At 51.4% G+C, this 15,826-nt stretch overlaps 1 protein-coding gene across 1 annotated transcript; it reads right to left on the bottom strand.

Annotated features, from left to right (window-relative positions):
- Positions 1-3,749: 3,749 nt before the first annotated feature.
- On the bottom strand, positions 3,750-13,922 carry PCARE (photoreceptor cilium actin regulator). The gene is made up of 2 exons (XM_069494314.1): positions 10,225-13,922; positions 3,750-3,948 (listed from the first exon to the last, which is right to left on the bottom strand). The coding sequence occupies exons 1-2, from the start codon at positions 13,920-13,922 to the stop codon at positions 3,750-3,752; spliced, it is 3,897 nt and encodes a 1,298-aa protein (XP_069350415.1).
- Positions 13,923-15,826: the final 1,904 nt, after the last annotated feature.

Genomic DNA, 15,826 nt, shown 5'->3' with positions numbered 1-15,826 from the left:
GGGACTGCTTCCGATGGGTCCAATCCTAGAGGATTGGAGTGATCCAAGACCGCTTTGGTGAGTTAGAACACTGTGTTGTGGTCTTTCAGAAGGCAGGCAGGGTCCACACTAATAGTAGACCGAAATTCTCTTTGTTTGTTTGTTTCCCTTTGGTTCTTCCTCTATAGGGGAGGTTTCTGACTCTATCTGCAGGCAAGATACTAGCTATGGGGAGAGGACGGTGACCTCGCTTGCTCAGCGCCCCAGTTGCTGTAGCTCCCACGGGCAAAAGTCTTCCTTGGCCCAATGTCCCCAGGGATCAGGTTCCACACTCTCGCTTCTGGAGAAGTATTCAGTGTTTACACATGGGCGGGGACCCTATATAAGGTCCGTGGACCAGGGGAGAGGGCCGTCCAGGGAGCCTCTTGGTACCCTATTGCTCCGCAGTGACTTGGCTGTGGGCCCTAGAATGGCGATTGCGTGCCCGCAGATCGCCGGCCCTGGGGGTGACTGCTCAGGATCCGGTATGTACCAGAGCCAGGGACCTGGCCCGTTCCGAAGCTCACCGTGGGTCCCCAGTTAGAAGGCGAAAAGAGAGGAGAAAGAGAAGGAAAAAAAAAAAGAAAAGAAAAGAAAAAAGAAAAAAGAAAAGGAAAGAAAGAAAAGAAAGAGGAGAAAACGAAAGAGAAAAGAAAAAAAAGAAGAAAAAGAAAGAGAGAAAAAGAAAAAAAAAAAAAAACTGTCCTCCATTCTCCCTTGAGCAGAGGAAGTGGATTTGGCCCACGAGGATGATGTTCTTGGGCGGAGGGGAGCGGGTGGGCGAGAGCCGTCCTCAGGCTCTGTGCAGCTGGGCTTCCCGTCCCGGCCACCAGCAGTGCGCTCTCTAAGGCACGGTCTGGAATGGCCTGGTCTCTCGGAGGTGTAAAACTGAGCTGATGCCACAAAACTGGTTCATTGTGGTGCATTTAATTTCTTTAGTACAAAGTCTACTTCACATGTAACTTGAGCTAAGTCTGGTGGTTGGTTTGTTAGCCGAAAATCACATCTTTGACCTACCTGCTCCCGTGCCAGCTCAGCACTGCCTCACCCTTGACCTCACTGACCCGCAGCCCCCAGCCCCTTGGCCTTGGCAAGCCCTCCTCATCTGCCCCGGGGGGAAACTGACTTGGAATTCCTATGGCCTTCACGTCACTGGGCAACATAATGGCTGTACCAGCTCATTGTCCCTGCTGTCTGGGCCTGGTGGCAGCTGGGGCCTCTTACTGCATCATGTGTGGGGACCGACGGCAGGAGCCCAGCCCCATCCTGGCACACGCAGGTGCTCAGTAAATAAGGAGGCAACACAGGCTGCTCCATGGCCGATGCAGGAACCCTGGGGCCCAATGCCCCTCTGCTCCCTGTAAAGGTGGGTGGGGGTGCTTGCTGCTGCTCCCCAGCCTAGCCTGGGGACAGGGCAACCTCTAGTCCCAGAGAGCCTCCTATTGTGCACAAGCATGGAGGGCACCAGACCCTTCCGGGCATTCTCTGTGATGCTGACCCCCTCTGCGTGTCACATGCCACCTGGCTCCCAGCTGCCCCCTTTAAATCCCATCGCCACCGTGGGGGGCACTCGGCCGCCACTTCCACACTCAGCCCAGCCCAGACTTCTGATATGAGGCCTTTTAAGGAGGGGCCTGGGCTGGTGACTCAGCCCTATTTCCTCTCACTGCTGGGCTGGCTCCACTTGATATCCTGGTTCCAGTAATAGATTTTATTGTCCCTGTGATTACACTCCCACACTGAGCCCAAGTTCCACCCACTGTGTCCCTGTCCGCGCTCCCTGCAGCTGGGTTCAGCCCCGTTTCTTCAGACCTCTGGAAATCCGGCCCCTAAACTCTAGCCCAGGACAGAGTCCACTTTCTGACTGGTCCCGCCTGAAGCCACTTACCTGTGAGCTGGGTGTCAAAGGCTACCCACAGTGTGGGCCTCCTGCTCGCTCAGCTGGGCGCCTGGCCTACCCAGGGCTCACCCACTGGTGACCAAGCTGCCTGCCCACCCATGTAGGGAGAATGCCCAGACCTCTGCCCAGAGAGTTTCCTGAATCTGGTTCATTCTCACGTGCCTAACTCAGCCCCTGCCCTGCCTGGGTACCTGGACTTCCCCCCATAGCCTGCAGCCGGGGCAGTTCTGAGTGTCCACTGGCGGTGGGTGTGGCTTGGCCCCAGAGCCGGCTGCTGCCTGGGACCTGCTCTGAGATAAGGGCAGTGACGCCAGCAAAGGTGAGGTGGTGTGTGCAGATGGTTTCCAATAGAGGGGCAGGTGTGGCCCCTCTTGGTAGTGTCATCAACTTTCTTTGGGTGTCTCTGAATAATAACTGGACAGGTCACGGTGGGATTCATTTACTCCAAGTCACAGCCTCTCTCTGAGGGTGGCAGCCGTAGTCCCCAGGACCCAGTTTAACAGGTTTTTGAGCCCAGGATCTATTTTGACAACAAAGGATTTGAGGTCTGTAATTTCCCCAAACTTAAAAAATCAGCTTTGCAGCAGATCTGGAGGATTGTCCCTGGGCTGTACCCTGTGGGTGAGAATTCTGTCTTTCGACAACCCACTGAGTCGGCATGGAACCGCCCAGTTACTGCAGAATCTTTTCTCAATACAAAGCATACCACAGCCTCCAGTGGGAAAATTCCAAGATCTGCAGCAAATATCTAGCTCATTGCAGAAGCAGGTTTTGGCGTGAAAGAGCCTTCTTCACTTTGATTTCCACTCCAGCAGAAGTTCTGCAGATGACCTGGGAATAAAGTTGGCCAAGAAGTCTCTAGGGGAGACTGGCATGCGAGTGTGTGTGCATCACCCACACTTTCTGCCGAGCTCTAGCACCCACAGGGTGCAGAGAATAGGCCGCCTTGTCAGGGAGACTTGGTTGTACCCCCTCAGCTGAGAAGCACATGGAAGTGTGGGGTGGTGAGAGCATTTGCTACACACATAGGCCGAGGGGCAGCGTGGCTGTGGCTGTGAGCTGGCAGCTTTAAGTTTGTAACATTTGGACTGGGCTTGAGAGTGAGGAGAGGACAGAGGGTGGGTGGGACGGTGTGTTTTAATCCTACCTTGGTCTTCTCACCTTGGGAGCAATTAGCTTCTAAAGCTCTTAATGGGGACTTTAATGCTGTGCCACTACTTAAAAAATCTTAAAAAAACAAGGCTTTCCAAACCTTCCTGCAACCATATATGCTTTAGGCAGGTGGGGTGATGGGATGACCTTGAGAATGAAATGCAATGGAAAGAGCAGAGATTCTAGTGCCAGACACATCGTATAAAATTTTGCTCTATTTTCTTCTTAGCTGCATGACCTCAGGCAAAACACTTGGGGATCCCCCTCCCCGCACCTTTGGTTTTCATATCTGCAAAACTGGAGAATGTTCTCTGTTTCATTCATCGTTGTGAGGCTTTAATGATTTCCTGGAGCTCACCCAGGTAAAACACCTGGCCAGCAAGCATGCCATAATACATTCTCCCCCCAAATTAAGGCCAGCCCTTGAAGGATTAGAGTAACATTGTGGGTCTAAAGTTCTGTTTACCCTTTGAACCCCAAGGCAAAGCAGGATCTGGGGCTGAAAATGGCGATTGCTTAAAGTTCATCAGACTTGCTGGACAGTGCACCTCCGAGGCCGGTTCAAGACACCTTGGTAGGAGTTGGGTTTGTCCACCATATCCAGGGCAGGCTGGACACTTGGCTGCCACCTTTTGCTGTTGGGGTGACTGGTATCAGTGTGACCCTGCTGGCCAGCCTGTCAGGCCACCTCCTTCTGCTGGGCTGGTGATTCTGGCTGGAAGTTGTCCTGGATGTGGCCAGCGAGGGACTCCCGTTGCAGCCCGTGGCCCAGCACGCACAGCTCTGGGGGGGATGCACGCCTGTTGCCGCCCTGCGGTTCTGGGGCACAGGGGCTGCTCCAAGGCTCTGTGTCCTTCTTGGGGCTCTCCTCACTGCTGCTGCCGGGAGGAAGGACAAGGGCAGGTCAGACACCCCTTCTCTGCTGTTCCTTCTGGCCCCTCCCCGACCCTTCCGCACACAGGCTGGTCATCCTCGGTGCCAGGCCTCTGCCACTGTGTCACCCTTGCCTCGTGTGCTGTCCTCGCTGGTGTCTGCCTGGTCCTGGTCTGCACTGTGCACTGTGGGAGCCGAGCTGAGGAGCTGACAGATTGAGTCCTGTCCTTTCCTGTGATGTCCTACTGCTCTGAACAGAGCAATTCCCTAAGGAGCTCTGTGAGCTGGGCCTTTATTTTGTTTTTGTTTTTAAAGCACTTCTTGTTTAATAAAGGGCTAGGCTTGGCTAGTTGAATTAACAACAACAACAACACAAAGAAAAAAACCAGCTTTGCACAGCTGCCTTTTCCTGAATAGAGTGAAATGGGAACTGCTGGGCCCAGCCCAGGCCTGGCATTCGGCTGGAACAGAGCTTCCCAGCTGCTGAGTGACGCAGCCAAGAGGGGCTTTGAATGGGGAGGGGGCCCCGCGTGAGCCTCAGTGTGCCGCCCTCATTGGGAGTGCAGAATGGAAGGGAACACAGCACAGAGCAGGCCTAGGCCAGCAGGGGCCAGCTGAGAAAGCCACGCTGGCAGTGGGTGGGGCGCCTCAGGGCTGCCTGGTGAGATTGGAGTCTGGCTGCCTGGGTTCGAGTCCTGGCTCTCCACTTCCCAGCTGTGTGGCCTGGGAAGTTAGTTAGTCCCTTTGAGTCTTAGTTCCCTTCTTTGTAAAATGGAAATAATAACAGTGCTCATCCCATCAGGCACTCATGGGTATCAGCACTGGATGAAGCATGTACAACTCAGCATGAGTGCTCAGTGAGTGGGTGGCTGTCACTATGGTGCTGCACCGTAGAATTAACAGGAAGTCACCCTGGGAAAGGACGCTAGGGACCACCGTATCATACTGTGGTGGGCACCTGAGGCACAGAGAGTTGGAACGTTGGTCAGGGCTCTTAATCAGATGCCTCAGGGCGAAGACAGGGCCCCAGCCCCCCACATGCACAGACCAGGGGGTCCTTCTCTCTGCCCATGACAGCACCATCTTGTTTATTCCGTGAGCTTTATCACACGGTGTGCTCAGCTCTGTGTGGTAAGCTTACATGGGTGCCAAAGCAAGTGTGTGTTTAGATATGAACAAGGCCAAGGTGGTGGGAGTGGGGGTGGAGGATAGTGGGGCGGGTGCTAGGATGGGAACACAGCCATGGTTTTCAGGCAGCAAGGAGCCCCCTTCACTGTGCCTCAGAGCCAGTCTCCTGTGTCGGCCTCTGCCCCCACCACAGGGCCCTGCGGGTGTTCAGGAGGGCCTGGTGTGATCAGTGGGTCACAGTTCCCACCTTCTTTCTACTCCCTGAGCCCCTCGTGGAGCAGGGGAAGGCCTGTGCAGGATGCACTTCATCCACGACCTGACCTTGGCCGCTTCCTGGCAGGAATGGGAGGGGGGCATGCCCAGAAAAGGCTGTGGCATGCAGCTCTGCGGAGGCTGACATTGTGGCCTGACAAACAATTTGGTCTAGAGCTGTATCTTCCCTGACGCCAGCCAGGACCCACGTCTGCGTGAGGCTCAGGCCAGGAGGTTGGTTTTCTGGTTGTTACCACGGGACTGTGGTTCTACCTCTTCCCAGAACCTCTTCCCGAACTTCCCACTACCCCGCTGAGCAGCCTGACCCAGGAGGCTGAGTGGAGGCTGCAGAGCGCCTGCCCGGGCAGTCCAGGCCAGGCAAAGACTGAAAGCACTGCATTTAGGGGGTCTGGATTAATAACTTCTTGGGTGTGCACAGTCCCCCAACATCCTGAGACCCAGAGACTGGCACCTCCACTAGGGGATTCAACACAGAAATAACAGTTGAAGCTCAGTAATTGAGCTTCCTGGGCAGGCCTCCAAGGACTGTTCCCAGCCCCCAGTGCCCCAGGATTGGGAGGATATAAACATCATCCTTTTTTCTAAGGAGAGGGCCCATGCCCTCTAGCACTAGGTGATTGGAAGGCTGTCAAGGCTGAGCGTAGCCGGTTCATTCCACGGCAAGACGTGCGGGGTGTGCCTGTGTCCCTGCAAGTCCCTGCTTGGGGAAACAGCCTGTTCTGAGCAGTTTCTGGCTCTCTGGCACTGGCTTGTTGCACAACCTTAGGAAAATCATGCCCAGTCCCTGGTGTCGTTTCTCCATATGCAGGATGGCAAAGGCGTGGTGCTCTTAGAGCAGGCGTACTTCCGCTGCCCGACGCCAGCTTTACACCTGGGGGAAGGGTGCTGGGGAATGAGCATTTCCCCATCATGTGCTCACAGTCTGGGATGGCTTAGAGGTGTGTGGTCATAGGAAGAAGCGGGGGAATGGGTGCAAGTCATTATGCGACCTTGCACGTGACCTTGAGAAGGCTCCTGCTTAGGCGTCCTCCTCGCTCTCTGAAGCCACAAGCGCCTCCCCCCACCAAGGATTGAGATTCAGGGTATAAAACAACCTTTTAGGCTGCCCTGTTCCTAGGAGAAGCCTGAGAGAAGGGTATTATTTTCTTCTTGAACAATTTTATGTTACTTTATTATTGCTCCTGCTGTTTTAAAATGTTAGTGTTTTTAATTAATGCCATTTTATCGTCCCTGTTCTCTCAAGCTCCTCTCCTGAAGGGCACAGTTTTAGAAATCTAATAACCGAGTAAGTGGTTAGAGTGAGGAATAATGTATTAACATTTATAGAGGTTCTTAGATGAAAACCACTGTACTGTAGGAAGCTCATTTTAGATTCAAGAAAAGAGCAACACTACATTAAGATTCTTGCAAAAATAATCAATATTTCATTTCTTTCAAGTGGCTGGGGAAATTTATCTAACTATAATAATGTACAACTTTCCTGAGATAATATCTTTATTTAAAATTGACTGCTGACATAGAGAGACCCTGTCTCTACAAAAAAAAAATACAAAAATTAGCCAGGTGTGGTAGCACATGCCTGTAGTCCCAGCTACTCAGGAGGCTGAAGGGGAGGATCGCTGGAGCCCAGGAGTCTGAGGCTGCAGTGAGCTTTGATTGGGCCACTGCAATCTAGCCTGCGCAACAGAGCGAGACCCTGTCTCAAAAACAAAATAAAATAAATTTAAAAAAATTGACTGCTGAAAACTGTGTAAAAAATTGCCGTGTATGCCTAGACAGATTGTGAAGTCTGCAACACACATCATTCTGGCAGAAATTAACTGCTGATTTACGCAATTGTGGGCAATGCAAACATAGCAAGGACTGGTGTTGATTGAGCTTTGTCTGATCTGGTATTAAGACACACTGACAAAACACAAAAATCTATGTGCCAACGGTAAACAATCCGAACACGAAACCAAGAAAGTAATACCATTTACAATAGCTACAAATGAAATGAGATACCTAGGAATAAACTTAACCAAAGAAGTGAAAGATCTCTATAATGAAATCTATAAAACATTGATGAAAGAAGTTGAAGAGGACAAAAAAAGATGGAAAGATATTCCATGCTCATGGATTGAAAGAATCAATATTACTAAAATGTCCATACTACCCAAAGTGATTTACAGCTTCAATGCAATCCCCGTCAAAATACCAATGACATTCTTTACAGAAATAGAAAAAATAATCCTAAAATTTATATGGAACCACAAAAGACCCAGAATAGCCAAAGCCATCCTGAGCAAAAATAACAAAACTGGAGGAATCACATTATCCAACTTCAACTTATACTACAGAGCTAGAGTAACCCAAACAGGACATTACCGGCATAAACACAGACACATAGAGCAATGGAACAGAATAGAGAACCCAGAAGTAAATCCACACTTCTGTAGTGAACTTATCTTTGACAAAGGTGCCAAGAACATACAGTGGGGAAAGGACAGTTTCTTCAATAAATCATGCTGGGAAATCTGGATATCCATATGCAGAAGAACGAAACTGGACCCTTATCTCTCACCCTATATAAAAATCAAATAAAAATGGATTAAAGACTTAAATCTAAGACCTGAAGCTATGAAACTACTAAAAGAAAACATTGGGGAAACGCTTCAGGACATTGGTCTGGGCCAGGACTTCTTGAGTAATACCCTCAAAGCACAGGCAACAAAAGCAAAACTGGACAAAAGGGATCCCATCAAGCTAAGAAGGTTCTGCACAGCAAAGGAAACAGTCAACAAGGTGAAGAGACAGTCCACAGAATGGGAGAAAATATCTGCTAACTACCTATCTGACCAGGGATTAACAACTATAGGAGCTCCAACAACTCGACAGTAAAAAATCAAATAATCTGATTGAAAAATGGGCAAAGGATCTGACTAGACATTTTTCAAAAGAAGACATACAAATGGCAACAGGTATATGAAAAAATGCTCAACATCATTAATCAACAGAGAAATGCAAATCAAAACTACAATGAAATACCATTTTACCCCAGTTAAAAGGGCTTTTAACAAAAAGACAGGTAATAACGAATACTGGCGAGGATATGGAGAAAGGGGAACCCGTATGGAGGTTCCTCAAAGAATTGAAAAAATTGAAAATAGAACTACCATATGACCTAGCAATTCCACTGCCAGTAATATATCCAAAGGATGGGAATTCAGAACATGGAAAAGATTATCTGCAGTCCTGTGTTTATTGCAGCACTACTCACAATAGCTGAGATATGGAATCAACTTAAGTGGCCATTGCTGAATGAATGGATAAAGAAATTGTGGTGCATATACATAATGGAATATTATATAGCCACAAAAAAGAATGAAATTCTGCCATTGGAAACAGCATGGATGGAACTGGAGAACATTGTTAAGTGAAATAAGCCAAGCACAGAAACAAATCTCACATGTTCTCACTCATGTGAGAGCTAAATATTAAAAACAAATAGATCTCATGGAGACAGTGATGGTTACCAGAGGCTGGGAAGGGTAGCAGTGGTGGGAGGGTTGGGCGGTGGATAAAGTGGGGATGGTTAATGGGTACAAAAATGTAGTTAGATAGAATGAACAATATTTGATAGCACAATGAAGTGACTATAATCAATAATAAGTTAGGGTATATTTTAAAATAACTAGAAGAGTGGAATTGGGATGTTTCTAACACAAAGAAATGATAAATGTCTGAGGTGATGGATACCCCAATTACCCTGATTTGATTAATTCACATTGTATGCCTGTATCAAAACATCACATGTATCCTATAAAGATATACAACTATTATGTCCCCATAGTAATTAAAAATAAAAAAAACTAGCTAATTAACATAAAAAGACACATTGATAAGAGTTCTTCTCTAATAGACCTCAGATGCACATTTGTTTTCCATGCCACAATTCTGGAAAAGGCGCATTTCCTCATGTATTCTGTAAAATAACCACATAGACACACGAGTCCTTCTCTCAGTGCTCACGCCATGGCTGTACCTCGACGCATGCCCCACTGTGCCATGTGCCAGGCCTGTCTGCACAGACGGGTCAGTGACATACAGGTCTGTTGCCCTGATGAGAAAGGAGCACTTGGAACTCAGCCCCACCTGGATTCTGGCACTCAGCACTCACCAAGAGTCTTGTTCTTCCTCTACAAACCTCTGACGTTGGAGGAGAAATACAGCCAGATCCTTGGGGGCCTGGAAAGTCAAACATTTACATTCTATGCCTCCAGGGCCAGCCATTCTTAAAGTGTGGTCTGGGGACCCCTGGGTATCCCCGAGACACTTTCAAGGGGCCCATGAGGTCGAAACTATTTTCAACATAATACTAAGATGTCACCTGTCTTTTCACTCATTTTCTTAGGACAGGTTCTTTTGGATTCTCAATAATTTTCGAGTGTTTAAAGGGGTCCTGGGAGCACATAGTCTGAGCCCCTCCCACCTGGGTGCTGGTTCACTGTAGGGAACCTGAAATGACAGGAACCAGCTGCTGGTCCCAGACGGGGTGGCAGGGAGCCCATCACGGGGCAAGTCATTTCATCTCAGTTTCCCCAACTGTAAAATAAGGGGTGGGTGGGGTTGGACTAATTTGATTGTATTGGACTTTATTTCTAATCAGAGCCTCTTTTCAATTGAAATCTTCCCCAGAAACTTGAAACGTGTGTGTCCCAGATAAGAGCACAGGTGCTCAGGTGAGGGGAGACAGGAGACCCCCCCACCCCTCTCCACTCCAACTGCCTCTTCTCTTGGAACAGAGTTTGAAATCTACTGACCCAGATCCTAAGGGCCACTCACTGTGCTTGTCTCTGTTCCAAGCAACAGAAGGGCAGTGGCCCCAGGACAGTCCTTACCTGCTTTGGCTGAGCTGGGCGTCGTCACAGGGAGTGCTGGCGGAGCCCGCGGCAGGCAGCGGCAGTCTGGCACCCGGCTGGCGGTCAGAAGCTGTCCTCCTGACGAAAGGCAGAGGGTTGAGAGCACACAGGGCCACTCTCCTCTGTGCATCTGCCCTCAGCCGAGGTCCTGAGCTGCTCCTCCTGCATCCTGCAGGGCTCCCACGAGGGCCCCCGGCCTCGGGTGGGGTCGGTGGGTGGGCTGCTGAGAGTGGCGATTTAGCTTCAAACAGAGCGGAGGCGGCTGGGCAGAATATGGAACACGTATTCCCAGAAACTTTGGCTGTGTCTTCCGGACTGTCTTCGGAGTCTCTTGTTTCCTTGTGCTCCTGAGACGCGGACACTGAGGGGGATACAGAGGGAACAGAGGAAGCGGAGCTTGCTTCTGGGTGCTGGGTGGGGGTGCTGGAGGCCTTGTGCTGGCGTGGTGGGGAAGTTCGCTTCTTGGTTGTGGGTGGGCTTAGCACCCTGGGGCTCACTGGTGGGCTGGGAGCTCCAGGGCTGAGCGGTGGGCTGGGGGATGCCTGCACAGTGGGGGCACTTGGCTGGGCAGGTCTGTGAGAGGAATGCAGGCTCTGGGGCCTCTTGTCTGCTTGGGGCACCCAGTGTGCCCTTGTGGGTGAGGCCTTCCTGGCCGTCGGGGGGCTTCTCTCTCGGCTCTGCCTTGCAGCCTCGGGAGAACGTGGCCCTTGTGTTGGTCTGGCCGGGCTGGGATCTGAGGTCCTGTTTTGCCCAGATGTGTGGCTGGAGTGGTGCCAGGGCATTGCCTTCCGGGGCTGCTTGTGGAGGCTTGCGGCCTTGTCTGCCTGTGCCTGGCTCGGAGCCCCGCCCTCCACCTCTGGGTTTTGGCTGGTGGCTGGTGGGTGGTTGGGGTCCAAGGCAAGCTTTCTGGGATCGCAGCCGCTCTTGCTGCTCCCTGGCCCTGTGCTGCGGGACCTGGCGGGGCAGGCAGTGCTCTTGCTGGGCAGCAAGTCCACGGGGCTCATGGAGGCTCTCAGCTTCGGGGAAGCCCATGTTCTCCTGGCAGGGCCAGCTCCTCCCCGCCCTGGTACCGGGGTCTCTTCGGGGGAGCTCTCTGCTGACTTGCTGCTTTCTGGGGACTCCAGAGAAGTGAATGATTTGTCCATTAGGACTTCCAGAGGTGGTGGGGGGAGGTGCTCCGGGTCCCCCTCCACTTCGCGGTCGATGTCCGCACTCTTGGGTGCTTCTTTTGTAGGCACAGGGGGAAAGATGGGTGCTAAGGGCCTCCAGCCTGTGCCCACTTTGAAAGGTTCTCCGCCCAGTGCTGGAGAAATTTGGGGCTTAGGATACAAAGGGGCAAGCCCCCTGTAAATGGGAAACCTAGGCGGCATGATGGGGACCCCCCACCGCCTGAGGCAGGGGCTTGATCCAGGGTTCTTGGAATCCCCCAGCATCCTCACGCTCTCAGTGGGACTGAAAGTTTCAATAAGTTTCTTGACTGACGTTCTGGTGGGGCAGTCCCTGTCGTTGGCCCTGGGAGCCTCCTTGTCCTCGTCTGATGGGGTGGCATTTGGAAGCTTCTCAGCTTTCTCGGGCCAGGGCTGTTCGCCCTCAGGGTGGGGACTGCATTTCTGCAAAATGCTCTTGTCCTGACTAGGCAAAATGCTGAAGTTCTTGGTGAGGGAGGCCCTGAGCTTGCTAGTGGTGCTGCTCGGCCCGACCTTGCAGATGTTGGGCCACAGAGCCGCCGCTCTGGGCTGCAGAATCTGCTCCTGACTCTGCCCCTGCCCTTTGGCACCCAGGGCATAAAACACCTCCAGCCTCTGACTGAGGTCTCTCTGGACCCTCCGCAGCTCCTGGAGGGTGGGGTCCCCCACCTGGCTCTGAATACATGACTCTGACTGGGACCTCCTCTGCCTCTCGGGGGTCCGCCTGCTACCACTCACTGTGCTAGGTCTTGGGGGGACCACTGACCTTCCCTCCTCCTCCTCAGCCCAGTCCTGGTGCCCAGAGGGCACAGGGACAAACTTGATCCTTTCACTGATGGCTTCCTTCATCTTCAGAATCATTTCCTGGGCTTGGGGGCTCCTCAGCCTCCTGGGGCGGGGCTGAAATGGGCTTTCCCGGTCAGCAGGTGAAGACTGTGGCCTGGAATGTGGAGCCTTTTCCTGCCATGCACACAGATTCAGGCTGCTAACTTCATCTTCCTCCTCCTCCTCCTCCGGGCTGCTGGCCTCAACTTCACTAAAAGATGGAGCATCCAGCGACCTGGAGCTTTTAGGAAGATGTGCTTCTGCAGGAACCCCAATCCTGAAGGAATCACACAGAGTACTTTTGCCCAGCTCCAAAGGCCTGGAGGTGCTGCTCCCTGGGCCTGCGCTGGAGGGGCCTGGGCTCCGTGCTTCACCCTGTGCTGCCGGCTGAACCTTTGCCATAGGAGGCCTTGAGAGTGGGCAGTCCTGGGGCCTGTCTGAGCCCATCCAGCATGGACTGTGCTGCCAGGCGTGTCCTGACAGCCTGGTCTCCGTGTGGGGTGAAGTCACCGGCTTCCATTCTCCTGGCTCTGGTGCAAAGTCCCAGCTGTTTTGCTTGGCCAGCTTGTCCACAGACTGCACAGACTCATTGTCGGCACCAATGCCACTGTCCTCAGAACACAAGGGTGGACCCTGCACCCCAGGGTCACCGTGGGCACTTGCCAGGCTCTCTAGCTGCCCCAGAGCCCTTAGGAGGCGTTCATCCACACTCCTCTTCATGCTCAGCTTGTTGTCCAAGTGGCTTGCTGTGGAGTGGAGGTAGCTGCTGGAGCCCTCCAGGCAGCTACTGGTGAGTGAGGCCACCGTGCCATTGAGCGCCTGCAGCTTGCTGACTGTGTACTGCAGCAGCTGTTGCAGGAGGTCTGGCTGCTCCCAGGGCTCTCCTTTCCTCGACGGCCAAGCCAGATCTGCTTTAACCTCCTGGAGCAGGACTTCTCCATCCTTGGAGATGTCCCCCAACAGCTGGCTGATCTCCTCAAAGCACAGCAGCAGGAAGCTGACCATGGACTGCAGCAGCTCCCGGGTCTGGGTGGCCTGGTGGACGATGCACAGAATGATTTCGTATTTGGAGAGGCTGGAGTGCAGATAGGCATACGCGTGCTGGTGGGCCTTGACCAGGGGCTCGGGGAAGTCCACTTTGCCTTCAGACCCATGGGCAGGGGGGGTGGTTTGGCAGCAATGACACTGTTTGCCCGACCTGTGGCATTTTGGCTTCTTTTCCCATTTGGAGGTCTCCTGGGACGTACTTCCCTCACTCTCTTCCCCAGAAAAGGCTGCCCCTTGTGAGCCCTGTGTCTTGAATGGAGCACGCTTAGCCATGTGGCTTTGTGATTTGTTCAGCTGGGATGGAGAGGTTTTGTGTTTAGGGATCAGTCCTTCCACAACTTTCCTTTTGCACGAAGCAGGATCTCCCGTGAGCTGACAGAGACCTTCAGCTGTGGTTTGGTTCCTCCTGGAACCTGGCTGCTCCTCCGCTGGCCCCCGTCCCTGGGGCAGGTACACCCCAGCGTCATAGCAGGAGGAGTTTTTAACGAGCAAAGGGATGGAACCTCTTTCACTGCCCCCCTGACGTCCTGGCAAAATTGCCTTGGGCTTTTTCAAAAACTGAATGCCACTCTTTGCAACGCTGTTTACAATGTCACTGTGCGAAGGTGTGCATCCCATGGTTTCAGCTTGTAGTCATCTTCCACCCACAAGCTTCACAATTTTCAGAGAATCGTATTTGAAATAGGAACAAAAGGCAATCTTACTAGTCCATCCAGGCAATTTTCAGACTAGAATCCTTTGCAGTCCATGGTACAATGTCCTAAACTTGGAACCAGCTTGCTTTCTTCCTTGGTCCCACCATGAAGGGGGCGAGGTAATTGTCCCCCTGTTGTTGTTCTAAGTTTTGAACTCTCTGCTGTTAATGAGCAGCGGGACAATTCCGAAGTCGCTCAGCCTTGTGGATTATGGGCCTGTGTTTTGCTCGTGTCCTGACAGATGCGGATGGCAAGTGGAGCTTAAGCCTATTAGGTTAATCATGCCCCAGCCAGTCAGCACTCCCAGCGTGTTCTAATATAGAACTTCTCAGCATTTGCTATCTTGGGAAGTGGATTATTTTTGCACGTGCTTATGCTTTTAATTCTGTTCAGACGCCTGCCGTATGAAACCTAGAGAAATGAGCCATAATTGCAGAGGGCTCTGGAAGAGACGCATGTGTAGAAGAGAAGTGAGGGCTTGCTGATTACAGAGCCTGGAAGAGAAGTGACCTTCACGGTTTAATAAGGGCAGACAAGCTGAGTGTGCTCCAATCTGCTGTTATCAAGAAGACCCCCAAACACACAATAGACAGTAACTGAAGCAATGCATTATTGTTTGCATGGCTTATAAAATCCCCACGACTCTAGTGACGGAGAACGTCTCTGAATAGGACAATGAATGAAGAAGGCCAGGTGACCTTGCTTTGCATTAGCAAATTGAGTCAGATAGCAGGCAAGCCATCCTCTCTGGTGTGGAGAGGAAAGCAGAAAAAGTCACTGCCATTTAAAGCTGAGGCCAGTTACGCTGGATCACAGGGGCTCAGGTAGGCAAAGCTCTCATGGGAAGAGGCTTTTTATTAAACCTTTCTCATAGGAAAGCAAGGTAAAACTGGGCTGTGGACAGCTATTCGGTCATTAGGAGGAGAACTCAACGGGAAAAAAATGTGTTTTTCTTTTTCAGCCCATTCCTCCACGCAAGCAGAGCATGGTACTCCTGCCTGTGGCTAAGTGTGGCAGCTGCCCACTTTGAAACTCCTTTTAAACTTTATTTGCCATCAGTAAAGTCTAGTAAGGGCTCGGAGTAGAGAGAATTAAGTCCCAACTCCATCTCCTTTTAGTTGGGGGAATTTACAAAAGGTTTTTACCTTCTCTGAGGCAGAGCTCATCTTTGAAATGAAGCTAATGGCACCTGTTTCATGGAGCTGTCGTGGGGATTGAGTCAATTAATGCTTGGTAAGTGCTTGACCCAGTCCGTGCCTGGCACAGAGTAGGTACTAAAAAGAAATGGAGTTCCTTACCCCTGTCCCCAGAAGCTAGGCCACCTGCAGTAATAAAAGTCTTAAGAAAATTCACTGGCTGTTAAAGACCAGTCTCCAACCCTTTCCTGAATGATCTAGAAATAACTGCCTGCTACTGGCCATGGAGCCCCCTGAATCTGGGTCTTTGGCCCTCCTGTGCTCGGCACACTGCCGCCGCGGTGATTTTCTAAGGCCTCATTGTGTAATTTCTCTGCTATACACAATGATTCCCACTGTTTGCAGGAGGAAGGGGGCTTTTATTTAACCAATTCCTATTTTTGGATATCTAGATTGTTGCCAATTTTGGATTTTCCAAATAGAAAAATTATTGCTTTGAGCATCTCCGAACATCTCCTGAAGTTGCTGAGATTGGCATTGATGTTCTGGCTTTACAGTCTTCATTTTCTTTTACTAAGCCTGTACAAAGAATGAAAACAACACGTGGGTGTCAGTACATCTCAGAAACAGAAAGGGCTTAGAGCCGCCTCCTGTGCTGGCTGGAGACTGGCCACTGGGGCTGTGCGCAGAG

The sequence above is a fragment of the Eulemur rufifrons genome, chromosome 19, assembly GCF_041146395.1.
Source record: "Eulemur rufifrons isolate Redbay chromosome 19, OSU_ERuf_1, whole genome shotgun sequence".
NCBI lineage: Eukaryota > Metazoa > Chordata > Mammalia > Primates > Lemuridae > Eulemur > Eulemur rufifrons.
The sequence above is the reverse complement of the archived record's forward strand: the minus strand, read 5'-3'. Positions and strand labels throughout refer to the sequence as shown.